The 27,895-nt window shown below is 42.6% G+C and overlaps 1 protein-coding gene across 2 annotated transcripts in view; it reads right to left on the bottom strand.

Moving 5' to 3' along the window:
- Positions 1-23,079, bottom strand: part of CELF2 (CUGBP Elav-like family member 2) — a 471,642-nt gene extending 448,563 nt beyond the window's left edge. Inside the window, exon 1 of one of the 2 annotated variants that reach the window (XM_074358053.1) lies at positions 22,874-23,079. In XM_074358053.1, coding sequence (XP_074214154.1) covers positions 22,874-22,977 — 104 coding nt within the window. In that variant the 5' untranslated portion in view covers positions 22,978-23,079. Of the gene's footprint in view, positions 1-20,955; positions 21,299-22,873 lie in introns of those variants that run through there. The other variant, XM_045522029.2, reaches the window with a different exon arrangement.
- Positions 23,080-27,895: the final 4,816 nt, after the last annotated feature.

Here is a 27,895-nt window from a genome sequence, read left to right as displayed (position 1 = left end):
ATACTGTTGCTACTCTTAAAATATCTCTATGAATAACCTGCCCTATAACCTGAGGATGGTTTTATAAGCATCATATAATCAGAGCTTCAGATCTGACAGATGATCTGGTCTAAGTTTATTATTTGACAGAGAAGGAAACTGAGGCTTAGTAAAGACTGAGTGATTTACACGGCATCTCCAAGCTGGGTAAATGTCCTCCGTGCTCTTTGCTCTTATGTCAAAATGACTTTGTAGAGAGCCACACGAATGCTCTTACATCTAAATAGGTGACATAATTCATAAAGGATTTACCCCTACAAAGCAAAAATACCAGGCATATTTTAACATAAGTGCAAATATTAACTGTACCACTATGGAATTTTAAGGGATCACAGAAATCTTACTATCACCATTGGAAGCTTCAAACATTGGCATCTTTCCTGAAAAACAGACCCACTGAAACCACACAGGGGCAACACCAGGGAGGTCGAAGCGAAGGATCCTGTTAGAACCGTCTCCAAATAAATGCCAATTTCCCATCATAAAGCAGCTCCGATGACGATCCAAGTCTCTGGAAACTATTAAGATGCGTGTGCAGATTAAAATTACAAATGCTTATGAAAACAGGATGCCCAAGAAAGCAGAGAGGACAAACAATGACACATGGAAAGGCCACCGCCCGATGAAATGTTTCCCTTAGGTGGCCCAGTCCACGCTCTTCCCCTGATTTTTTTTCTCTTAATCAGAGGTTAAAAGAGGTGTGAGTTGAGTCCCGGGGAGTTAACTTTCCATGAGTGTTGAAACCTCCAACTTACAATTCGTTGTTCTCAACATTTTCTTAGGGGTTTCGGCAGCCTGACCAGGGCAGCCCAGAGCACAGCTGACCTCCTCAGTCTGAGCTTAGCTCTCAGTCGTGTTGGCAGCAGAGACTAAATATTTCTGACATTGCTTAAGAAAGGAGTCATCTTAAGCGGGTTTGCACTTTGCATTGTTATTGAAAGTATGATTTAATAATAATTGTGTTAATGCCCCACTTAGAGACTGTGCATCATTGTGAACCTAAAGGCGTGTGAGGTTAAGGAAGCGGGGACCATCTGAGGCATGTGGTGAAGGCTGGTTTGATGGGGATTTCAAATATCCTAATGTTCAGTTTACCCTTAGTCTTCTCCAAATTTTGGTGGAATGGCTGAGGTTTCAGATATGCATTTGAACTTCAGGGCTGGGGGGGGGAAGGGGAGGATGAGTTTGTTGATACAATTGAGAAGTCAGAAATACTGTGAGATGAGGCACATGGAAAATGCTAGGCAACTCGGCCTTGGCTGGTGAAAGACTGAATCAATAAATAACAACCATCACACGCTACTAATAGCCCGGCGTGTGCGCGACCCGTGTGACACAGCTCATTATTTCGATGAGAAAACAAAGGGTTTTCATAAAGTTCTTCTACAGATTTTAATAGGCTAGGCTTTCTATTTTTCAACGTGAAGAACTAAGATTATCTGTCTAATAGGAACAAATTCAAAATGGTATTTGAAGAAGAAATGAACTTTTCTTTCTCAACTGTGGTGAACATCACTGTGTTCAGCCTCTCTCTCTCTATAGGCCTGTGTCTCCACACCTCTGTTAACACTCTATATCTAAACCCATCTATCTAATTACATACATATACTAATATCTGTACATTTATGTTAAAAATATGGGGTTTTTTTTTTTTTTGGCTTAATGTAGTTACTGTCCTTTGTCAAAAGGTCTGAAATAAGATCTAACGGTATGAGCTTAGATAAGTTTTATGCCTTGGTTTTCTCATCTCTAAAATGGGGGCGATCATGTTACCTGTGTGACAGGATTGCTGCAAGGATGAAAGGAGATAACAGATGTAAAATGTTTAGGACAGGGCTTGGGGTGTGATTATTCTTCAAATGGCAGCTGATACTGCACTTACAAAGGATTTATTATTAATACTATTAACCGTATCACATTTAATTTAGCATTTTTAAATGAATAAATAAAACTGATGGTTTTTACATACATTTAACACAACTCAGCCACTCCTCTTTTTGTCATAGGAAAACATGCGCGCACGTGCACACACACATACACACACACGGCTCAGTCAACTAAGTCCCTCACTTTATTTCTTTTGCCTATAGTTTAAAAAGCATGAGGCGCGGAGAAGAAAGAGATAGAAATCTGAATGGTCTAAGCAGGGATGGGTCACGATGCCCCATCCCTACTGCCCAGGTTGGGTTATGGTCCTCTAACCATTTTCCACCCCTGCAACTGCTCTGATCCTTACTCTTCCCCACTCATCCCAGAAGACTGGCTGGGAAAGTCTGTAAATGCAGAATGCGTACAGCTCAAATGTTGAGACCGTGCTTGGATACTGGATTTTGACTTAATACGATATAATTTCAACTACAGGCTCATTGTACATTTCTTTTTAACTAGAACTCTAGAGGGTATGGGTCACACCTATATATTTTTCTCTAGGTATCTACGCACCAAAACAATACTTTAAAAAGTGCTTTCTGGATTGTGATTTTGTTCCCCAATGAAAACAACAGAAGAATAGAATTACATATGCCATTTTAAGGCCCTTTTTTGCTCCATCTCAGTAAAGTATCTGATTTTTAAGAGCCCACATGCATCGAGGCTCTTATCAAAATAAGTAATTTCTAAAAATTTCATTTTGGATGTATCTGCTTCTGTCATTGCCTTACAAGTGAAAATCCTGAAAATGTAAAGAAATTTTCATTATAAGTACATCCTTTGCAAGGCATCAATCCTAGGTAAGCTCTGAGGCCCAGCCAGCTGCTTTCCAACCAAGATGAAAAATAAAAATCTGGAATAAATAAATATCTAATTTTCTTAACTTCAAATCACTAAGTTTCCGAACTCATTCAAAAACATCCTCTGTCTCTCTCTTTCCCTCTCTCTCCCACAGGAAAGGAACCTGCCTTGGAGAAAAGCGGTCAGATAGGAACTCAGGTCTACATACAAGAAGTATGGATGGTAGTTAATTGCTTGAAAAGACACCTTTTCACCCGAGGTTCTTCAAAGGGAAGTTTGAACTTTTTCTTCCTGAACACATATCATTAATCTATGGAATTTAATCCAGTGGGGTCTTGAGGGCATTTTATTTTGAGTAAAAATAATGTTATGCCTAAACTAGTAAAGCAGCTTTGCCTACTGACTTACAAACACATGACTGCATCCACGTTCCTAGTATTTATTTGAAACATCATTTCTGTAACTCCTCGCCTTTAGGCAGGGAGATTCCTTCACTTGCAACCAAATGTGCCTCTGAGGTAGGTCAGTGGCAGAGAGCTGTCTCTACATTTGTACAAAAGGAAATGAGGGTCAGATGTCAGCAGAGTTCACATCACTGCACGCCTCTTAGATGCCAAATGCTTTTCCAGGCTTTGGAGATGCAAAGGTGGGTGAAGTCTGGTCCTCTCTCTCAGACAGTCTGTTGCATCCCAGCCAAGGAGGAAAGAAACAAAGACTCTGGAATAAGAAGTGACTGTCCAATGCGATTATTGCTCAGCAGACATTCACACAGAGGGCAGGGACCGCCGAGGCTCCTGGGAAGGGGAGGACCAAGAGCCCCACTGTCTAAGAGGACAGCTGCAGCAGCGCCGCGGGAAGCTCCCGAGCCGGGAAGGGAAGTGACAGTGAGAACGGTTCAAATCTAACAATGTTAGAAAGAAAGACTGAAGACCTCGATTATGGCAGAAGCAGTAAGGAGGATGAGGCGCTTCTAAGGAGAAAGTAAAATAATTTAATGACAATTAAATATGTGAGGATGAGGGTCAGGAGCTAAGCCACTGAGGACAGGCATTTTCAAGCCTCAGTCCTAGGTCCTCTTCTCTTTCCAAGCCAATGTCACATGTATACATTCAACCATTACATATGCATCCTGTCACCTCTTCACAAATGAATTATATGTCCATCTCTCCAGCCGTCTCCTTGGAATTTCAGATCCATAGGGTCTGCTTAAGATGTCTTCTTGTACCTTAAAGGCACGTTGGACTCAATATGTCCAAAATCAACCCCGAATCTGGTTCTCTTGAAAGATTCAACCTCAGTAAATGACATCCCCACCATGCCACAAATCTACAAGGTACCCTTGATATCTTCTCTTCCCCCACCCCCACATCTAAGATCACTCCAAATCCTTAGATTTAACCTTCTCCATCTCACTGGACTCTGCCCACCCGTCTCTATTCCCATTGTTACTGTCCCAGCCTGAACTACCGTCACCTCTGGCTGCAACATCTGCAGGAGCCTCTGAAGTGCTCTCCTCATCCAAGCCTGTTCTCCTGACTACTGTCTGAATGAGCTCCGGGAAATGTACCTCTCTCCTCAGCACTGTTTCTGTTGAAAAATCTGAGTGGTTTCCATTGCTCTGAGGATGAAAGAATAAAATCCTCAGTGTGGCCCTAGAGCTGTGTCTTAGCACCTTTTCCTGCTAAGTCCTCCGTCATGCTCTGGTCTCAGCTTAGTTATCTATGCCACAGGAAAGCCTTTCCTGACCTCCCTAATTAGGTCAGAGACCGTGTATAGTCCTCATCGCTCTACAGACCTCTGTGTCCACACAGGCGCCATTTTGTGTTTATCTTCATGTTATCTCAATAATCTTTTCTTCTCTGACTGGACAGTAAACTCCACGAGGCAGGGGCCAGGTCTGCTTCTGGTCTCCATTAAATTCTCTTCCTCCAGCATAAAGCCTGGTACATGTTAGGTAATAAATATTTGAATGACAACAGACTAAATGTTTAAAAAATAAGTCCATGGGTCCTAATATGAAAGAACAGGGAGATGGATAACGTCATTGATTAAAGTTGAGACTAGAGTTGGACAGATGAATTCAGTATGGGACAATGTATAGCCTTTTTTTTTTTTTAAGATCTCCATAGCATACCCAGGTGAGTTGTGGAATATACAGAATATTTTCAAGAGAGAAGGTGACACAGGGAATCACCGTACATGTGTACTTGGAAGCCTGAAGCACTAAGGGGCTGGATACTGAGAAGTGAAAGTTCAAATACCTCTAGGGGTGACCCAGAAAAGTCCCCGTGTGAACAGGAGAAGTGGGAGAGAAGGGACGCTGGGTGTGGACTGGAGGATGCAGGCTCTGCTGTAAGGCGTGCCGAATCAGACCAAAACAAAAGTCCTATCGGCAAAACAAAACACTTCTGCAAATTCCATTCAGCCCTCTGGGAGGCTGTCTGATGTCTTGGAGAGTGGAGGAAAAGAAGGTCACAGCTGAAGCCCAAGGTAGGCAGAGGAGAAGCCAGCCAGGGAGATGAAGAAATAATGATTATAGAGGACAAAACCGGTACAGTCTGGTCTTGGAACCTGAGAGGAAACTTGTCAAAGAGGAGAACTTGAGTCAACAGTCTTAAAGCTAAGAGTTCAAGTACAATGAGCATTACAACCAGGCCACTGGATTTGGCATCAGTAACCTTAGCAAAAGCAGCCTCATGGGAAACTCATGCTAAAATTCACGGTTTCCAGCTCTCGTGCCAGGCTGACTTCGGCACTTTTTCTCCAAACAGGCTTCCCTCAAAGCATTGCTTCTGACCTCAGTCGACTCAGGTTCCCTTTTACTAAACATGAAGATCTCACATTCTCCTTTTAATGTTATTTTAAAAATCTAAATAAAATTTAAAATAGAACCCAAAGCAAGTCAGAGCAGGGATAATTTTGAATATGCTTCATATGATCATAATTTGAATACCCAACAGCCCAGAGATGTATACGGGAGGAGGCCTTACCCACTGGCATTTTATAGATGAGCAAACAGGAGTTTCGGGAGGTAAAGGGCTTAGCAGGGGTCATGCAACCACTTCAGTGCCCCAGTCACAGATAGCCTGAATCTGGTCTCCTCCTCTGTGGCTATGCTGATGCTTCCTGGTTAGCCTACTTAGCCATAGGCTACGATCAGTATCGGCCAAGCACAACTCTACTACAGGAAACAAGCGAGTAGCAAGCCAAGCTGAGCCTGGTTCAGAAGTCCAGCTATCCTAACGGAACAGGCCATGATGCTTGTTGGAGCTGTGAAGGCTGAGACCTTCTTCAAAGCCCAGGAAATAGGCTCCCTCTGTAAGTGGCAACTCCCATGAGCATGTCTTCAATGGGGGCTGAACCCCATCTTTAGTGGGAAACCTTTGGGATGTACTTCTTTATGGGTGGGAGGCTGGGTCTGCTTGAGTCCTCTGCTCTGGGCACCTGGTACCTAGAATTGGTCCGCTCACACCAGCAACATGGCCACCCTGTTCTGGAAGAACAGAGGCGAGGGTCACTGAATGTTTTCCTACAGGTCTCAAGAGTGCTTATTCATGCAGAGCTCACAGCACTGGATTGCTTCTGAGAACTTTGCTGGGTGGTGTTTGAGAGGAAGGAATTTTCCTCTGCCCTTCTAGGTCCTTCTGCTGGGTCTAAAAATTAAATTGACATGAAAAAATGAAACAAAAGTTTAATAATGTGTATGCATGAGAGAGACCCCGGAAAACTGAGTACAGTTCATTCACCAAAACGGCACAAGATTTTACCTGAATTACCATCTTCAGCTAAAGACAGAGGAGGATGTTGCGGGTAGTGGTTTAAGATTTCAAAGGGGAGGAAGGCAATTCACCTGGAGATGGAAAAGCAGGTGTTTGGTAAGCAAATGTTTGCTGGGCCCTGTAGAGACAAGGGGACAAGGAGTAGCCTCTTATCTCTAGACCCTGTCGAGTTCCCCCACCCCGCCTCATCCATATTCTCTGAAGATGTCTCTGTTGGTGGCTCTAGTCCAGGAACAGGCCCTCTGTGTGAATTCTCTAGGCAGTTAGAGGGAAGGCCCAAGTTTCTTCCTGAGTCTCTTGGGCCTTGATTGTTTTCAGATCAGTCTGGGTGCCAAAGAGATACAATCGGGGGTGGGGGGGGGATAGCAAATTTGCTCCCTTACCATAGCCTCAAAATATGGTTTCAGAACAGATGCTGTCCCCACAATGCTATTTGCCCCACAGTGAATCCCAGTAAGATCAGAAGTGTTTGGTTTTATGTGTTAGTGACGTTAACAGGCACAGAAGCTTGTTCGTGGAGTGAGTGAGTGAGTGAGAACCAGGTGCCAGAGGTTTCATAAAGATTTCCTTTCAGTTTAACAGCAAACCTTCAAGGCAGACCACCTCAGAGAGTCAGTGCTTAGCTGAGGTCTCCCAGCTGTCAAGTGACAGACTGGATTTGAACTGGGGTCTGTCTCGCTCTGAAGCCCTCTCCCCCACTGCATGTTAGGCCTCAGGTACAAATTAGAACAAGAAATGTTGAGAAAGGAAGTAAGTTCACGAACCTCATTATCTTACTCCTTAAAAGTGTTAATGTCCAAAATTTAGGGCAAAATAAGCCTGATACAGACAGATGTGTCCACCCCCTCCCTTCTAACTGTGCCTCATACCCCAAGCATCACTTCACTTCATGCCATCTCTCCCCTGCTACCACCTGCCATGTTTATTGTGTACCATCCAGAAACTCCCAGAACCTGTTTCCAAGTTGCCTGCCAGATTGGCTGACACCACATAACTCTGATCTACAGACTTTCAACTTCCTTTCCCAACTCCCAATTTTCTTTCTTACGGAAGGGTCAGAAGAGTGCATATGAACATATCTTATCTTTCCTGTACTAGAGGTTTTCATGTCGAAAACTCTAGCACAGCCTTTGGTTACATGCTGTCTTTTAAAAAGAATATCTGCTTAACTTTAATCCATTACCTGAATCTGGACTATACTAAACCCAACTGTTACATGGAGTCACCTGTGGAGAGTTTAATGGAAAAGTTAGGCAGCAAATTAATACTATATGATTAGCTTGAGTAATACTAAGTTTGTTTATCCAAGGCCCTTCAGAAGAATGGGCTGTATCTTTAAGATATAACTTGTTTTCCATATCTGCACAGAGGCTTGCTGCTACTTAACTGGACATTTAATTTTCCACTTATTCATTGTCCCCCTTACAGACAGCTCTACGGCTATTCAGGATGTGCACAATGCAGAGAAAAAATAATTATAGGAAAGGGACACAGAGAATGTCATAATTAAACTGTGCATTTGCAAAATACACTCAATATACCCGAAAACATCTTGATTGCTATAATCAGGTAGATTAGCTTTTCAGCAAATACTTTTTTAAACAGAGGTTTATCTAGAGTCAGAAGCAGAGAGGCAGCTCTCAGAATCACCTTGCAACACAAAATTAACTAAATTTGCCTCCGATTATTATTTTTTTAAAATCAGATGTGAAGAGAAATCAAAACATAAAACAATGGGTTTGTGAACCACGAGGGCATCTTTCGCGACCTTCTAGATGAGACTTATTTTTTTCCTCCACTGAACTGTCATTAACAAAAGCCACTGTGCATACCAACGCCAACTGGAGAAACTTATCGCCTCAAGATGTGGTTCAAACTTTTATTTTACAGGTTGGAGATTAAAGTTCAGGGGAAATACAGCTGCAGGGGTCAATGAAAGTAAAAGAGCTATGTGAGAGAAGGGTGTTATCCCAAGTTAAAAAACATTCACAGTTTTTATAAGAAAAAAACAAAGCATTGTCTGCCAAAAAATAAGAAATGATGATCAAAGGGGATTTAAGCCAATTATTGGGGCAAAATACCCAAGCTATGAACATGCAGAGAGTCAAGGACTCCAAATCCTCTTACTCTCTCTTTCCCTATTTTATATTTGAAGTTTATATGCAAAACATTTCTCTCTCATCCCCATCTAACTAATGGGCTCATGGAGAGGACCCGTGATTCTGCTAATTGACTGAATGGCGAGCTGCAGGGGAAAAGCACAACACAAGGAAACCAATTTTATGGAAACAAACAAACAAAAAATTAACTAGAGATTTAAAGCTTAATCTTGCTTTATCCTCTAGAGAGCTTTGCCTGATGGCAGACAGGACTTAAAAGCAGGATTCAAAAGCATAACATACTAGTCGTGTTATGAGAACTCTGCCTGAGATATGTTCACTAAATGGAAAACCAGGTCTGCCACCTGCCTTTTGTACTGAGAGAAGAGCAGAGGCAAATACTCGTTTGGGAAGCAGGGAAACAGGCTTTCCTCTCCAGCTCAGTTACTGGTTTTTTAAATTTTAAATAAGAATTCAAATTCTCAGGGGCTATTTTCCGCAAACACACTCACCATTCTTTCAAAGATGAGCATAATGACCCTCCCCTTCCTTTCCTACAGAAATATTAATTGATGCCTTACACAGCCCTGGTCCTTCCTGCCACTTTCTGTTGGTCATCACCTATGCCAGGTGTCCAGAAGTCACATCTGCCTCCTGCTCCAGGAGGGGACAGTTTTGGGAAGGAGAAGGACAAAGCCATCGAGCGGGGAGGGAGCCTGAATTAGATCCTGGGCAGGGCAGGCACTCAAGAGGGTTTCCTGCCAACTGGCGAGAAGTTATAAATGAAATTAAAGTCTTCAAGAAAGAAATTCTGCCTCAAACCACATACCTCTCCAGTGGTCTTCTCTAAGCCCTATTCATGTATAATTCCAGTGCTTTGACAAGAGAAACTGACACTTTTGATCTAGTAATTTAAGGGCAATTTACCATGAAGTGGTAATTTATTAAGTAAGATTCAAGAGTGGAGAGAGCTCTCAGAACTAGGAAGGGCCTCAACTCACTCTCAAGAGCTCCTGACTTAGGTCTTCTAGACTCAACCTCCAGGGCACAAAAATCCTCTATCTCCACCCCCATCACCCCCACTCCATGCTGTATCACTGGAAGTAGGTCTTAAAACACAAATTCTTGGATGTCACAACACGTTTATCTAAATTCAAAGTGAGTGATAATGGAGTGATCTCTGGAGAGCCTTTCAAAGCTGGAGGAAGCTAGGAGAACTGTGTACCTTCATTTGGTCTGGGGCCAGTTCTTCATCCTAAATCTCTTCCAAAATGCTACTTGTGTTCTGCAGTGATTGTGATGAATGGCCCATCAATCACACTGTAGGCAAAGAGATGGGCACCATCATAAGCAGGAAACGTGGGCTTCTATGAGATGCTAAATCTCCCTGCTTGCTATGATCATGCATAAATCTAGCATTCAATCCCTGAATGAGCTTTCTTTTTGCTTAATAATAAAATACATGGTGATGGAGACAGCAACAGTGGATACAGTCGAAAGGCACCGGGAGCCATGTTAGATTTCTCTGGAAGTCACTTTCCGGCTCTCTTGCAACAGGCAGTCAATTATCCCAGCTGCCTTTCTTCCACAGATTACGTATAATTCTTGTAAGGCAGGTTTTTCAAGGACCCTCTTTTCTTTTCTTCCCTCCCTTGGTCTCATTTCATTATCTGGCCCCCTTCTCCGAAGGGATGAGTCCCTGTTATGGAGTGATGAGGTTCCAGGTCATCATAAAGGACAGGTGAATAGAAGTGCTGGGTCTTCCTTAAAAGGCAGGGTAAGCTCTGATTCCTGCCTCAGTGTAGCCGAAGTCAAAGGCGATCGTGGGTTTGAGATGGTCCAACCATCCCTCCCTCACTCCCTATAACCTCTCTCTTCTTCCTCGGGACAAAAGCCAAGTACAGCCTAAGCCAGCTCAGTGCATAGCACCTGGGAAACATGCTTTCTCTGGCTGCTTTCTCTGGCTCCATTTCTCTACTGCTGTCAAGGCTGCCTTGGCCCTGAAAGGTCCAAAACTCAGTAGAGCATCTATGGTCCATCACCTAACTATGGCTCATGGGCCAAACCCAGCCCAATGCCGGTTTTTGTAAATAGTTTTATTGGAATACTGCTATGCCTATTCATTTATATATTGTCTCTGGCTGCGTTTGTGCTACAATGACAGAGCTGTTACAGAGACCATATGGTTTGTCAGCAAAGCCAAAAATATTTACTAACTGGCCCTTTGCAAAAAAGTTTGCCAACCCTTGGTATAGACCACTATAAAATGGAGCTCATATATTCAGTGTTATAGATTACCTGCAGTGGGAACGTTCCTAAGTAAAGTTGCAGCTTCAGTGTGAAACAATGAAGAAGTTGCTTGGAACCATCTAGATTACATGAGGGAAAAAAATGGGTGCTCATAGTCCAACCCAACTCATTATATATATATACACACACATACATACATATAGGGGTTTTGAGTCAATGCTACATTTAATTATAAACTTTTAATTTTGCTTCAATTTGTCATTGTTTCTCTCAGGCCATGAGGGTCTGGGTTTGGCAGAAATGGCCGTAGGGGTGACTGACTATTATAGAATGTTCCAGCCCCTCTCCCTGGCCCCATCTCCTGCCCCCAGGATTTCCAGATGAATGGGTTTTAGAATCCTTGGTTGAGAAACTGAAGGGCCCCAACTTGGTCCCTCTGTCCTCTGTCCCTCTGGGAACTTGTATATGAGGAATGGCTGTAATCTACATTAGGACTTAAATATTCTTCGGTTCCCTGAGCATAATGCCATTTTACAGCACCCAATCTTACTCTCCATCTGCATGTAAAAGAACTACATTTGTTATTTCATTCAAATGTGCACGTTTTATAAATACCCACCACAGTGGACCTCAATGTTATGGAAGTTTACCTAATCTCAAAATGGGTAAAGGATCAGAATCAACATTTTCCCAAAGAAGATGTATATACATAGCCAACAGGTGCAGGAAAAGGTGCTCAACATCGCTACTCAGCAGAGAAATGCTAATCACAACCACAGTGAGGGGTCACCTCACACCCAGCAGAACTGCGATTATCAAAAAGACAAGAAATGAGTGTTAGCAGGGATATGGAGTAAAGGGAACCCTTGTGCATATTGGTGGGAATGTAAATTGGTGAAGCCACTATGAAAAACAGTATGGAATTTTCTCAAAAAATTTAAAATAAAACCCTCATATGATCAAGCAATTTCACTTCCTGGTATTTATCCAAAGAAACAATGACACTAACTTGAAAAGAAATCTGCATCCCCAGGTTCACGCAGCATTATTTATAGCAGCCAAGATATGGTAACAACCTAAACATCCATCAGCAGATGAGTGGATAAGGAAAATGTGGAATATACACACAATGAAATATTTTCAGCCGTCAAGAAGAACGAAATCTTGTCATTTGCAACAACACGGATGGATCCCCAGGGTATTATGCTAAGCGAAATAGAAGGAAGTCAGAGGACGGCCACTACTGTACGATCTCACTTATACGTATAATCTAGAAAAAACAACCCCTCCTCGAAAACCCAAACTGAGACTATAGGCTCATAGATACAGAGAACAGACTGGTGGTTGCCGGTGGTGGGGGGATTGGGAGTTGGATAAAAGAGATGAAGGGGTCAAAAGATTCAAACTTCCAGTTATAAAATGAGTAAGTCATGAGAATGAAATGTACAACACGGTGACTACAGCTAATAATACTGTATTGCATATTTAAAAGTTGCAAAGAGAGTAGATCTTAAAAGTTCTCATTACCAGAAAAAATTATTTGCAGGGCGACAGATGTTAACTACACCACTATCGTGGTACTCAATTTTGCAGTCTATGCAAATAGCAAATCATTATGTTGTACACTAGAAACTAATATAATGTTATATGTCAGTTATACCTGACACCCCCCCCCATTCCAAACAGTTATTTAAGCCACATCTCTGTAGAGGGATAACAATGCTAACGAAGTTCTAATGAGGAAAGTGGACTATTTGAATAGAGCTATCAGGCAAAGTTCCTTTCAGGTGCTCAGGTTAGAACAAACTTTTGAAGCACATGTGTTTTCATGGAGAAGAAGGGAAGACCATTCCAGCTTTTGGGTGGTCAATAACGGTTGTTATGGTAAATAATGATGCTAATGATGGTGGAGAAAAATATGTCCTGTGCAAAGGCTCCGAAGAAGCATTACATTCCATTTGTAAATACCAAACTTAAACGAGAGCCACATTTTTCCAGTTTCTAAAATCTTTCACTCACGCACCAGGAAACATAATAAAATATAGAAAACTGCCATTTTCTAGGGACTTCTAACAATTCTTTCCGGCTTAGACATTTGTGTCTATAAGGATGAAAAACTAGTACAATGAAAAACAAAAACGGCATTCCAAAGCCATGGTGAATTCCAACACCTGCAACCCGGATTGACTGCAGTGCGCAGCCCTGCAGGACTGGTCCTATGATTGCTAATGTCAGGACGTGTCAGCAAAACTCATCCCTGCAACAGCTGATTTACATTATAGCCCTAGTTCGAGACAGAACATCTGAAACCAGGTTTGTAGTTTAGTCCATCAACTCTACAGAAGGACAGGGAATAAAAGAGCCTTAAAAGAAAATGAAGATCAATATAAAGAGAATTGCTTTGCTGCGAGAAAAACTCGCCCGTGTAGGGAAAGGATGCACCATAGGGCTCAGAGGTGGGGCTCAGCGTCCTGCGGGAGGGTGCTTCTTTGTTCTATCTCACACTGATCGTATAATTTTATAGAGGGTGATCCTTAGATATAATCTGGGTCAATCTTTCATCTTACAAATGAGGAATGGGCAGAGGTCTGTTCAAATCCTGGCTGGGCAAAACGCAGAGTCCTATCATAATAAGGATGCAAGTGGAGGCAAAGACGAGAGGGGCACAGACCTTTATCTTCTGGGAGTTTAGAGTCTAGGAATGGAACTAAGATATACAGAAATATTCCAAAGCAGAAAATCTGCACTTACATTTGAGTGTCTAAGTTTTAGATGCTGTGCTATGAGCATTTAGGGGAGGCAAACCTTCCTTCCTGTTGGGCGATGGGTGGGATGGGAAGGCAGGGAAGGCAGAGATGGTGGAGGTTTAATGAGCCATTCTCGGATAAAAAGAGGAGGTAGCAAAGCTGGATCGGGGCTGGGCACTGCTGGAGACACTTATAAACAAGACAGACCGTGCACATTGTCAGGAATAATACAGTATTTGGGGAGTGGAGATTTTTTAACACAGACTTGAAGAAATGAGAGTGATTTGTTGATCTCTTGAGGTGATGTCTCCTGTTGCACTGAAATGACTGAAATGGGGAGGGGAGGGAAACACAGGAACTCTGTGTGGGAACAGACATGAAATCTGCACACTGAGTCTTCTCCTTACGGCATCAACTAGAGCCTGTGATTCTGGTATTCCAGGAGCTTCAAGTCTGAACACTTATTTGGAGAGTGCAGGGAAGTAAGTGGTACCCACTCTTCCCAAGTGATGGACTCAGAGTGGCAGGTGATTCTCCTTTATTTTTGGGAAAGCCCTTCACTGTGGTCTCTGACCTTTGGGGGATGGTCCCCGATGATAGGAGGAATTCCCTCTGGGGTTTCTCCCAGCAGAGATTTCCCAAGGTCCGGATTTGTTGGGTTTGTCCTTCCTACTTCGCTGGTTCAGCCCACCAGGGAAACAGACTCGTTCAGGAGGGGGAACAAGATCCTTGTGAAGTGAGTATTTTTTCTGCTGACTATTGGAGTCAGTGGAGTGGCAACACTTCCTGAAGGAGTTTTTGTGTTTTGGTTTTTTGGGTGCTGGAAAGAGATGTAAATACAATGGCCATCGTGTTCCCACCTATACATAACAGGATTTCTCTACATTTTCCTGTGATCTTACAATACCCTTTGTCATTATTAGTTGTGTCATGGGCTACATTAGTCACGCTTTGTGAAAAAGAGTAGATTATCCTCCAATATCATAAATTATCTTAAAGGCTCTGGTCTTGTATTCAACTTTTATAAACAAATAATTCGTTCTACCTAGAGAGTTATTCCTGGATGTTCTTTGTTTTTATAGCCTACTTCCCCCTGCTCTGCAAAGGTTTTTTTTTTTGTTTTTTTTTTTTTTTTTTTTTTTTAAAGCAACCAGGAGTAACTGGGTCATGGTTGCCCAGATTTTCCAGTGGGAAAAAGAAGAATGACGAGGTGTAAATTTTTCCCATTTGAGGCAGAGTTAAGGCAACGCACTTCATCAAATTACCAACACGCCCAGAAAAGGTACCAGGACAGGATAGCACAAAGCATCATTTTTCAAGTCCTCTGGCTCCGAGTTACCAAAACCCAAGTCCACATTGTGACCAACAGAAGCAACAGCACTGCCACCTACTTCTCAGGGTTGTGGCAAAGGTTAAATGAGACATTAAACATAAAACTCTTAGCATAAAGCCTGGCACATAGAAAGCATTAATAATTCTTGTATCATCCTCTAAGAAGACTAAACCCTGATCTTCAGATGACCAGCCTACTCTCAGTAGACACTGAGAGAGTTCCACGTAATTTCTCCCCACCCCAGTCATCTCCAAGATGTCATGGAATGTGAGCCAAAGAGTATCTACATGTGGCATCCATTCAGAATGACAGGGAATGCTCTCCTCCGTGAGTTTGGTATTCATCTTGGGAGATTCCTCAGGCATGTGAAGGGGAGATGTCTCCTAAATGAGCTAGAGAAAGCCACGAAAAAGAAAGAAATGGGGCCAAGCAGTGACTTAAAACATGTCCGGATTTGGCCTATTTTTTCCATCAACATGTGCTGTTCTCATCAATGGGGGTTTCTCACACACTCAGTAAGAGAACAGGCAAAAGTGGATTTTGTTACTGCCTTAAGGCTCATCCAAACATGTCAGGGATGTGGTGAGCCATAAATTTTCTCCAGATTATAATCATCTTTGTGGGATCAAGTGCTCACAATAGAAAACATCTCTGACCTGTGAAATATCACCAAGGCTCCTTTAAAATTTTTTTCCCAATAATGAGGCAGGTTTACGATATGCACTTGGTTGTACAACATTTGAAAACATCCTTCCAACTCTTTGCCAGAACCACTTCTATTTTCTTGTTGGTCAAATCATTAGCCTAGATCACAGATAAAATGTAGGCATGGCCCTTGGGCTAAATCCCGCCCACTGCCTGTTTTTATAAATAAAGTTTTATTGGTTCGAACTCAAGCTTACTCTTTTACCTATTACCTGTGGTGAGTTTCACGCTACGATGGCAGAACTGAGTAGCTGCAACAGAGACTGTGTGACCAGCAAAACCTGACATATTTACTATCTGGCCCTTATAGAAGTTTGCCAACCCCTGTTCTAGATCATTGTGTCATGTAGAAAGAATAAATCCTGCTTGAATAATGGTATATCTCAGATTCTCAGAGAATTTAAAAATGTTTCCATGTTATCAAATCCATACACTTTGCTGATTGGAACAGAAAGGAGGATGTGAAGAGAGGATTACTAAAGCGGGAGTTAGAAGTCACCCATTCATTCATTCATTCATTCCACATAATACACCACCACCATCACTGCAGTGAACAATTGTGGTACAGGGTGGGCAAACTATGTGAAGCCTCTGGCCTCACAGAGTGTGAAGCCAAAGAGGGAGGTATGGGCCACATCATGCATTCGTCATTCATTCATTATCCGTTAAGTGCCAGGAAGTCTTTTAGGCACTGGGTATACACCAAGTACACGTTCTAATGGTAGAGAGAAATAACAAATGAGGACCTATGAAAAGACCAGGTGCTATGTTGAGAACATCAGCTGAACCAGGCAAAATGGAAATGTTTATACGTCAAAAAGGGTTGAATATTAACAACTGTATATGGTTCAACCGATCGGTGAAATATGCTGGGGGGATCAAGGAAGGCTTCATTGAGGAGGTGACAGGTGCACTGAGACTGGAATGACAAGCAGCACCCTGCCCTGCACATGGTGAGGGAGATGATTTCCAGGCAGGGAGAGGGAGTGGCCCAGGCGAATATCCTAAGACCACAATAAGCCTGGCCTGTTTGAGGAAGAGAAAGACCAGAGTGGCTGCAGCCACGTGAGCTGTGGGGAAAGAGGGAGGAGACAGGGACAGGGAGGTCGTCTAGGGCGAGGTCAGATGGGGTCTAGTGGGTTAGGATAAGGATATTGGCTTTTATTTGAAGAGTGACAGGGAGGCTTTTAAAAAACAAACTCAGATGATCTGATTTGTGGCTTTTGAAGTGTTTTCATCCCTCTTCTGTGGAAAGGAGACCATGATAGTAAGAAATGAAGCAGGGAGGTTGAAGAGGTGGTTGGAATTCTGAGCAAACAAATCCATAGCGAGGAAGAGGGGGGAAAGTGGGGAGGCAGTAGATGTCTGGAGGTACATTCACCAGGAGTGGGTGAGAGGCTGGATGCAATTAGGAGGGAAAATGAGGGAGGAGGAAGGATGCCAGCTTCCCAGTTCGGGTGCCTGGCTGGACAGCTGTGTGAGTCAGAAGCCTGTGAACTAACACCAGAAAAGAACCAGGTCTTGGGGGAGATTAAAGGTACAGTGTCCAACCTGTGGAGCTTCTGTTATCTTAAAGACTTTTTTTTCCCCTCAAGTGGTCTCAATGAACATGGCATCTTGTATGATTCAGGTTACCAGGCTTGTTTTAGTCTTTTTTTTTTTTTTTCAATTGTTTTATTTTGAGGCGGGGGTTAACTTTGGGGGAGAGGCAATTGGGTTTATTTTATTGATTGATTGATTTAATGGAGGTACTGGAGACTGAACCCAGGACCGCATGGACGCTAAGCATGTGCTCTGCCATGGAGCTCTACCCTCTCTGCCTTGTTTTAATCTTTTAATCACAGGTTGACTACATTGTCATTTCCTTTTTCTTCTTCTGGGTCCTAGGAATAGTTTTTCTTGACTTAGTTGATTTTGATTCTTTGGGGTGAAGCTTTTGTGTTTGTGATTTCCCGAAGGTCAAGAGGGGAGTCTTGCTGTTGAGACTTGTTGGCGTGTCTTTTGGCAGAATTGAGATTTCTTTCATGCCCCTTGAGGTACACAGGAATTCGAACAGCCCACAGCTCCACTCCCAGCTTGGGGGTTTCCATTTGACCAAATGGACCTAGGAGGGAGTGGTGCCAAATATACAGTTCTTGAGAAAGGTTTATGATCTGAATTGGATCCCACCTGCAGATCACATCGTCAAACACTAAACTGAGGGTGTAAGCAGATTTTAAAACTGTGCCTTGTGATCACTTTCCAGGAGCAGCAGGTTTGGCAAAACTCCAGGTCGCATACCTGGAGCAAACATCTGAAAATATTCCAGGTTACGCAGGTGTTATGCCCTTCCGCCCCTGTACACCAAGCACTCTGCTCATCTGCTCATTAGACAAGGGCAGAAAGATCATTAGAATGGGCTCTCTCACCTCTACATTTGTAAAGCATTTTATTGACCTAACGCCTATCACATACAACCCTGTAAGCCATCAGCATACACATCTCCAGTCTCCTGCCAGGTTATCCCATTAATAATGTGCTGTTATAGCTGTGTTTCTCCCACATACATAGGCACACCTCAGAGATATCATGGCTTTGGTTCCGGACCCCTGCAATAAGGTGAAAATTGCAATAAAGTGAGTCACACTTTTTTTTTTTTTTGGTTTCCTAGTACATATACAAGTTGTGTTTACACTCTGCCAGAGTCTATGAAGTCGGCAACAGCATTCTGTCTAAAGAAACAATGCATGTACCTTAATTTAAAGATACTTTATTGCTAAAAATTGCTAATCATCACCTGAGCCTTCTGTAATCTTTTTGCAAGGGTAACATCAAAGATCACTGGTCACAGATCACCATAACAAGTATCGTAATGATGAAAACCTTAAAATATTGTGAGAATTAGAAAAATGCAAGACAGGACACCAAGTGAGCAGATGCTGTTGGAAAAACGGTGACGATATGCTTGCTTGATGCAGGGTTGCCCCAAACCTTCAATTTACAAAAAAAGTTAATATCTGTGAAGCACAGAAAAACCAAGTGCATTAAAACAAGGTGTGCCTGGAATGGGCAGAGCCTTACTGTTAGTGAGCAAATGGTGCGATCAATCAGAAATAGCCAAAATGATGCCCGCTTGTAAACAATTAAGGCATTTCAAATGCAGTTCATAAACACTACTCCCTTTATAATTTCTTATCGCAGGGAAGGATTACACACAGTTAGAGAGATGATGCAATAATGCTTGCCAAGAAGAGGTGAGGACAGAATGAACCTGGTGGACCCAGATGGCAAGGTGAAAATGTTTCTCTTTCTCCAGTCTTGCCAGTCCAAATTTTAGAAGCTCTTCTTACTCTTGCCATAAAATAAACTTCACTTATGTTAGGGACACAACAGGGGAAAGGCAACATTACCATTAATTTTATTATGTTATATTAGGGTAAAGACAACATTACTACTAATTTCAAAGTGCTTTAGGACTAGAGGTTATTATCTAAAAAGACCTTTGAAGGGCAACACTTTCAAAGCGGGCCATCCAACTCACACACATCCTGAGAGCTAGGCCCTACCTTAACCACTTGTGCAAATCATAGTAATAAGTTAATCACCAAAAACAATTTTTTAAAAAGCACCCTTAAGAAGTAGTTCAATTTTAGGAGTAGGTTACTAATCCAGTTAAAGAAAAGGAGAATGGAATGAATTTTAATAGCTAACTCACAAAGACATTGACAGAAGTACTTTACCATCTCTCAATTAAAAATAAAAGTTAAACCAACAAACAGAGCATCACTGACAGACCCATATAGTATTCGTGCCTTTTCATCTAGAAATCCTGGGAATTATTTAAGGAAGGCAAGAAGGTATATGCACAAAGATGTTCACTGTGTTGCTGTTCATACAAATCAGGCCTAGAAACCATCTAAATTTTCAACCAACAGGGTGATTTAGTAAAACAATGTTCACCGACATCATGATGCTTTTTTACCCTCAAAATTATGGTTATGAAGGGCAGGTAGAAATATGGAACTATGTTTGATATTTAATTGGAAAATGCAGATTATAAAATAACACACAGTAGGTGACTTGTAGACACGTGAAGTTCTACAAAGCAAGATGTAAGAATTAAAAAAAAAATTAAGATGGATATTGGAATATGAAAACGAATATATGTCTGTATACACGTGACCGGGACATTGTGCTGTGCAGCAGAAACTGACACATTGTAAGTAGCTGTACTTCAATTAAAAAAAAATTTTTTTAAAGATGACTATTGGCTGATTTTTCTTTTATTTTCTCTTTTCTATCATGCGATTAGCTTTTAAAAATAATAAAATGAGACACAAGAAGGCAAAACTCAGGAGAGGGAGATAAGTAACAGCCAATTAACACAAGATAAATGTCAGGAAAAAGAGGCGCCTTATTCAGGTCTTGGTTTAGTTTCAATGCAACCACAGTTGAGGGTGGGTATTTGGGACAACACGCCGTTGTGCACAAACACTTCATAAAAATCCCTCGATCGAACATGTTTATATTTTGAAAATTCCCCAAAGTGCTTCTGTCTGGGAAATCCCATTTAGTGTTAAGTTAAACCCTGGAGGTCATTGTGAAATCTACCAACCGAGTCAGCTTAGACTCCAGTGAAGGAAATGCATGAACTTTTGCCACTTTGAGGTTCTTGGGTTCTCATTTTTCTGGGTCTCTGAATCACAAAGAGGTCAGAGTCCATCTGTTTTAGGAGCATTCAGAGAAAGATTTCGTTCCATAAATTCTAACACATTCAGTTCTAAGGTCAGCTGAGCTCTTCTACGACTGGCTTTTCCAAATCAGGCCCGGGGGGTGGGGAGAGGAGGTCACAGGAGGAAACCGCATTTCCAAGAACCCTGTTCCAAGAGGAGCACGCATGGTTTTCTGCAAAAGTTCGCTTTTTTATCTGAAGCCGCAGAACGTGAGCCCCCGCCCCCGGGATGAATCCAGCGCCCCGCGAAACGCAATCGCAAGCAGGAGAAGCGGTCGCCGAATCCTCCGATGTTGGGAATCGTTTGGGGAAGACGGCGCTCTCCCGGGGATGCACTGCCTTCCCCGCCGGGAGTGAAACTGAGGACTTCTCCCGCCTCTCCGAACCCATCTGCTCCAAGTTGTTCCCGAATCTCCGCGGAGTCCCGCCCCGGCCGATCCGGACCCGGGCGTTCCCCGCGCCGCCCCCCGCACCCCCACCGCTCCTTACTTGGGGTGCGGGCGGGGGAGCCACTTGGCCCTGAATGGAAACCGCCAGGGGAGAGACAGAAAAACAGGCCTACCTTAAAACTTTCCAGTCTTTGAGTGGATCCAAGTCAGAGATTAAGGAGACCATTGTCTACCAGGCGGCTGGAGGCAGATCCGACCCGGAGAGGAGGGGGTGCGGGGAGGGGGTGCCGGGGAGGGAGCGGCCGGCCGGCTTCTCGGCTCCGGCCCCGAGCGACTGGGCGCCCGCACGGCTCTTCCCACTTCTAGGATTGATAAGCACTTGTCCTGGATTTCTCCACCCCCCGGATCAATCTGGCGCTATATTACTTCCCTACCCCAGCTCATTTCTCCACACCACTTTTTTAAGCCCCCGTAATCTGCTCCAACTGATCAAATTTGACCTTTTTGTAGCCCACTTTATTCCAAGCACAGCTCTCAGTTAAATCTCTCTTTATTAACACCGTCCTCCTTGGCTTTCTTTTGGAACAAACACAGATCAAGCCTGAAGCCTCCCGACTTTGCCAGCAATCATTTACAGATTACTGCAGGCTGCACCTTCCTCCTCCTCGGGGGCAGCCCCCCTGCCTCCGAGATGAGATTTTGATTTCATATTCCAGTTAGAAGACTGGTTAGGTTTCTTCCCCCCAACCCCCAACCCCCTCCCCACCTTGTGTGTGTGTGTGTGTGTGTGTGTGGCTTGGGTTCTGGGACACTAGCATCTGGCTTAGAGCTTCCCTCCGAGGCTGTAACTACATGACTGTGTTAGGATTAAAAAAAATTTTTATTTGGAACCGGGCTGCTAACAAGCTCGAATTTACTGTGTGTTTTCTGGCGGAGAATTTTCTACATTGCTTTTTCTTTTCCCCCTCCCCTCTTCTTTCTTTCTTTCGTTTCTTTCTTTCATTTTAAAATAACACGGTCTTGTGTTTTACAATAACACGAAGAGGGAGAAAAGGGTGTGGGCTTTTCCCCCTCAATTTATGTATCTTTTGTCTTTCATTTAAAACTGAACATCCTTTCAATCATCATCTGAAATTGTGCAGAGCAGATACTAAAATATATATATATATTGGGAGCAGAATTGTTTTCCTGCAGTCTGGTCTGTGCTGATGTAGGTTCTTTGTGGGTGTACAGATTGCTTATTTTCAGAAGCACTGCCTCTTAAGCATGGTTTTCTGCTTTCCCAGGCTCTAGCTGAGACTTGACAACTAAAGCCCCGCCCACCCCACCCTTGCTCCCAGGATCCTGGCATTAGTCGGCCTTGACATCCCCTAGTGTCGTGACCTCCAGACTGTGTCCTTACTCCCGGATCACTTAGATTTCCCTGATATCTGCAAGCCACGTGAGCTTCATTTGTATCAAAGTCCTCTTTTTCTTACACTTATTTCAAAAGCTAAGTTTAGGATCATTACCATAAATGGAAGATCAGCCTCACTGGTCTAACAGAACAGTTTTTCTACCTGGACATGTGGACCAGCTGACCGTGTGATCTAGGTCTTTTAGTCTTGGTTCAAGAGTGTGGGCCGTGTTGGGGGGGTGGGATTCAAGACATGCTGGCACCAACCAACCACACTCCCCACAAGGAGAGCACAGATTTAAATAGAACACAGTGCCATTCAATGTTCTGCAGTGACCTTACTACCTGAAGTGGTCAGCCAGGACGGTGGGTTCCAATTTCTTGCCTTTAAGCTGAATTTACCAAGAAAAAGAATGTTTTTCTTGTTTTGCTCTGTTCTTTCCTGAGAGTTGGAAGCACAGTGCTTCACTTGTCAGGAAGTTCTTCCAGTCAACTCGAAATGCCCCTCCCAGCATTCTGAATCCTCTCCCGTGACCCTTTTTTCAGGACCCCCTTCTATCTTAAAATACGCAGCAAAACCCTCATCAGAGACGTGCTTTCTCTCTCACAGTCATATGCACTTTCCTTAATAGCTGTAAATGACTCTCTCCAGAAGTACAACTATCTTTACGCTAAAGTTAAAGATAATTTCATACCTTTTACAAAAACCATCGCCTCTCTGGGGCTTCATGCTTCTTCCCAGGCTGTCTTTGCTGTCCCACTGTGGATCTTGGGTCACAGCAAAAAAATGTGTAAACATTTACATAACACTTGTAATCCCCAAGTACTTCACCAAATGTGGGTGATAATAACAGCGTCGTTTCTGTGCAGTGTACGTCCAAGGGGTTCCAAATGCTGAGATAAGATGTTTCTCCCTTTAGAAAGTTAGCAGGAAAAAGCTCAAAAGATTACAGTGAAATGATTTCTGCGACTACAGTGACATCATCTGTGTATCATCAGCCCACTACTCTGCGGCTGAGCTTCAGATCTGGGGAAGGAAGGGTGAAAGGGTCCTTCACCCTTGGAGTTCAGGGTTCCCCAGGCGAAAGGGGGAGGGACTTGGCTTTGGGCCAAAAGACAGGACAAAAGCATGCTCGTCAATTATGAAATAATGCTTTAACACAGTAGTCCTTCCAAAAAAATGTTTAAAGGCGGTAGAAACTTTCCTTTGGATGAAACCTTGCACCAAGTTCAAGCGCAGAAACAGATCCTTTTCAAAGTTTATTACCAGGTACTAGGAACTGTCCTAATTTCTTTCGGAGTGTTACCTTGTGCAGGCCTTGTAACAAACTTGTTTACGAGGTAAGTTAGTAGCAGCATCCCCATTTTGTTAATGCAAGTGAGTACATTTGGGTGTGCAGAAAGCTGCTACTAGCCTGGGTTTACAGAGCTAGACCTCAACAGGGGAAGGTGTGGCACCTGGAAGCCACGCCCAGTGGCCCCCACCTGATCAACCACCCAGGGCCCCCCATCCTCCAGCAGGGTGGGGTACACAAGCCAGCTGCATCCATTTGGGAGCAGGGCTAGGGTTGGGATCAGGTTAGGGGTGGATGAGGGTTTGTATGAGGCTCCTGCTTTCTCTCCTAAGGCGCCCAGGAAACCCCTAGCGTTCAGGGGTACATGCTTTGAAATCCACTTCCTGCAAGTGTTTGATGAGACAGATGATCTTTGAAAGGTTGTATTGACTCCAAAATGGGCTGAGTATTTTGCTCTTCTCTTTCTTAATTTGGAGGAACAAGTGTGTTCTCACCTACACTGTAGACTAATTCCAAGCCTTATATATTGCCGATCCCCCTTTCCTCCCTCCCCTATGCATTTCATTCCTGATTCTGAACAGTTTCACATCAAATGGATCTCTTTCCTACTAAGAAAGGCCATCAGGGTGATTCATTCACCGTCATCATGAGGGAGCCACTAAAACAAATACTTCCCTGTTCAGAACCGGTCCAACGACTCATCTTCAACTCAGGAAAAGCAACAGTAAACTTTCTACATGTGAAACTCGGAGGTTAAGTTTAGCATTGAGAAACTTGGGCCAAAAAATAGAATTTTCGTCCAGGTCACTGTACAAATTACAAGATTTAATTTTTTTAATGCAGGTTTAATTTAAGATTGAATTTTATGATAAAAGTATGTTTAGTTTTGTAGGAAACTACCAAACTGTTTTCCAAAGTGGCTGCACCACTTTGCTTTCCCACCACCTACAGTGAATGAAAGTTCCTGTTGCTCCAAATCCTTACCAGAATTTTGTGTTGTCAGTGTTCTGGATTTTGGCCATTTTAATAGGCGTATAATGGTATTTCACTGTTGTTTTAATTTATATTTCTCTGATGACATATGATGTGGAGCCAAGATTTAATTTTAATTGTGTTCTTTTTTTCATATTTTGATAAATTTATGCCTTAAAAAAATCAGATTATTTTGTGGTTGCTTATAATGGCTCTTCAATGGTTGGTTCTTCTGAATGATTCCTATACATTAAAGGGAGAATTTTATCCGTATAAAGTGACACTCATGCACTGATCTGCTACTACCAGCGACAAGACTCGAAATTCTTTTCCTATAACTAAAATTCCTATGATCGCCTTCCTTCTTCCCAGGCACATAAACCAAAACCCAAATCCAAATCCCAACAAAAAGCAACCCCACTGTTTGTAACCTCTTTCAAACCATCAAACAAGACCCCAAGCCCCAAACCCTAGGGGCTTGTGGTTTCCATGAATATTGGGATGACAGTCTAACTGGAATGCAGAATCTCACTGAGGAGAGGAGAGGAGAGGAGAGCAGGAGCCAGGGAATCTGCATTTCACACCAGAGCTGGGCAGGACATGCTGATATAGAGTCAGCAAGCAGAAAATTGACCCTGAGTCATAGTGCATTCCAAGTGGGTTTTCATAGCATTGAGGGCCATGTAACTGGAGCCAAAGGGAAAGACCTGTGGAAGCTCATCTTATCTGTGATAGAGCAGCAAGAAGCACTTGGAGGCTCAAAGAAAGTAAGAAAGTAAGAAAACAAGCACTTAGACCAACTACTGAACAGAGCTTCAGAAAGGCAGGTGCGATGTCTCAGGAGATTCCACTCCCAACAAAATGTCTACTGTTCCAACAGTCAGGAATTTAAAAAAAAAAAAAAAAAAAAAGCAGACTTGCTAGGGAAAAAATAACATTTTCCTTTTGTTTTAGTCCTTTTTTCATTCTCTGTCTCCAATTTCTGATTTCTCGGAGTCTGATTATCTATATATATATATGTGTGTGTGTATATATGTATAATTTTTTTTTAAAAGAAACTCTTGCTTCAAGCTTACTCAGTCCCAGTTCTGTTAGTCCCTGATAAAGATTCTTTCTCCTTCAGCTTGTCCCAGATTTTTCTTTTTCTTCTTTGCCAGCTTTTTCCTCCTCCTCAAGTGGGTAAGGTCTCTCTCTCCCTTTAAGCAATGGAAATGACAAACTTGGAAATCCCATCTACTTCTGTAGAAGAAGCTCTCCTGGTCTTGTCAATGTGCCAGCATTTTAAAGCTGGCAGATGGAATGAACTCAGGAACTCCAGCCCTTGTTTTTGACCCTGGACATCAGATCCAGCTTTGCATGGTTTACAATCCACGATGACAGACAAGATACACATCAGCACGGCATGCTCAGTTAAAGGTGGATTCTGAGAGACACAGTGAGGAACTTCTTAGTATAAGTATGCCCCCAAATATTGCATGGGACATACTTATACTAAAAAATTATTTCCTTTTTATCTGAACTTACACTTGAAGTCCTGTGTTTTTATTTGTTAAATCTGGCAACCCTATGCTAGCTTGACTTCTTTTTTTAAATTGAAGTACAGTCAGTTACAGTGTGTCCATTTCTGGTGCACAGCACAATGTCCCCGTCATGCATATACAGACATATATTCCATATATTTGTTTGACTTTTAATTTTAAATAAAAATTGCAACATCCCTGTGATGATTATTTTTCACTTATGGAGGTCTGTGAGGCAGCCTGATGTCACTGGCTATGTCAGGGTTTGGAACAGGCCTCCCCAAGGTATGTCACTTTGGCACGTGGATTATTTTGAGTTAAAGGCAGTTGAGACTGCCACAAGCCTCCGAGAAAATACTGCCCCTCCCTCAGCTACTTAGAAGAATTTAAATTGGGGATTTCTCCTAGAAAAATAGTTATCACCAGAGAGAAATTTTATCAAAGTAGCCCCATCTATATGGAAGGACAGACATCCAATTACCAGACACCTGCTCTTCTTAACATCCTGTGAATGGCCCTCTTGCCCTTGGAAATCCCAGTCCCTTATCTCATTCCTCAGCTCAGGAAGGTATAGATGACTCATTTTACCTTTCTGTCTCTGACCCTCTCACATATGTGGGGTTCCTGGATGTGTGAAATTAAATTAAACTATCTCCGGCTACTCTGTCTCATGTCAAGTTGATTCTTGGACCCACCACAAGAACCTAGAAGGGCAGAGGAAAGTTTTCCTCTTCCCTGACAACTAGGCATCACAATGCATTTACTGAAATATTCTTAAAGTATTTGTACTGTCTTAGTTTTCATAAGCCAAACATAAAAATCCCTATTTGAGGTTGCTTTTTCAACAAACAATGATATGATTAAAAGATGGCAGGGTTGTATCTTCCAATATTGGGAATTAGAAAATGCCCAGCAGGCTTTTCATCTTAGGACTGGTGAGTTGAAGGCATTTTTAAGCGTTGGTAACATTGGTACGTTCAGAAGCATCAAAGCTGACGTTTTGCAGAATTTGGGAGCATCTCTAGATTATATTTATTTTATACAGAGTGACTTAGCAGCTAACACAGCTGCTGTCTTCTTGATTTTACACCAAGCATCAGCTCCTACTGTAAGAAATCTGCACGTGAAACAGTTAACTATTAATCTCCAGGTACGTAAAATGTGTACTGTCCGGATCCTCACATTAACAATGGCTACAGAGACAAACTTCCAAAGATGGCGGTGTTGTTTTTCCTTCCTTTTTTTTTTTTACATAAATGAATGTAACTTTAATGGAATTTCAAGTGCTTTTGTGTTTCGCTCCCAACACCTGGTACAATGAAAAGACTATGAGCAAAGATATGTGTTTTGGTGCTTTGTCACTGATGAGAGAATTGCTATTATGGGACACTAAAAAAATTGCTATTATGGAAACTAAAAACATTCAAAAGGGTCTCTGAAGAGACAGCTAGAAAACCTGCTAAGGATAGGGAAAGACCCAATGTGTTATTCAGAGTCCACATATGTACAGAATATTTTCCACTGGTGCGAAAGCCCTCTTGACAACTGGGAAGGAATGCTTTTTTTCATTTGGAGTCTTAGCCGAACAGGAGGGCAAAATGGATTAAAGCAGGGGGATGGGAGAGTTGCATCTTTGCCAGGCATATTTTAAAAGTGAGAAAAAAAGAGAGGAGAGGAGACTTACTCCCAGCCAGCAGCTTTTCATGCCATTCAAAGAATCACAGGCCAAATTTGGTATGTACAGTGTGGGGGGTGGGGGATTTCAAGTTTTAACTCCTGCGCTGCCACGGAAGATGTGATTTTTTAAAGCTGTGTGATGTCCTTCTTTTAATTTCTCCAGAAAAATTGCTGTGTTCACATTCACGGCTCATGGCAAGAGGGACAAAGGGATGCCCAGAAAAAAGATGTACTGTTCAGATGGTCCCTGTAT

This window comes from Camelus bactrianus, chromosome 35 (assembly GCF_048773025.1).
Source record: "Camelus bactrianus isolate YW-2024 breed Bactrian camel chromosome 35, ASM4877302v1, whole genome shotgun sequence".
Taxonomy (NCBI): Eukaryota; Metazoa; Chordata; class Mammalia; order Artiodactyla; family Camelidae; genus Camelus; species Camelus bactrianus.
Note: the sequence above shows the minus strand (reverse complement) of the source record. Positions and strands in the feature narration are given on the sequence as shown.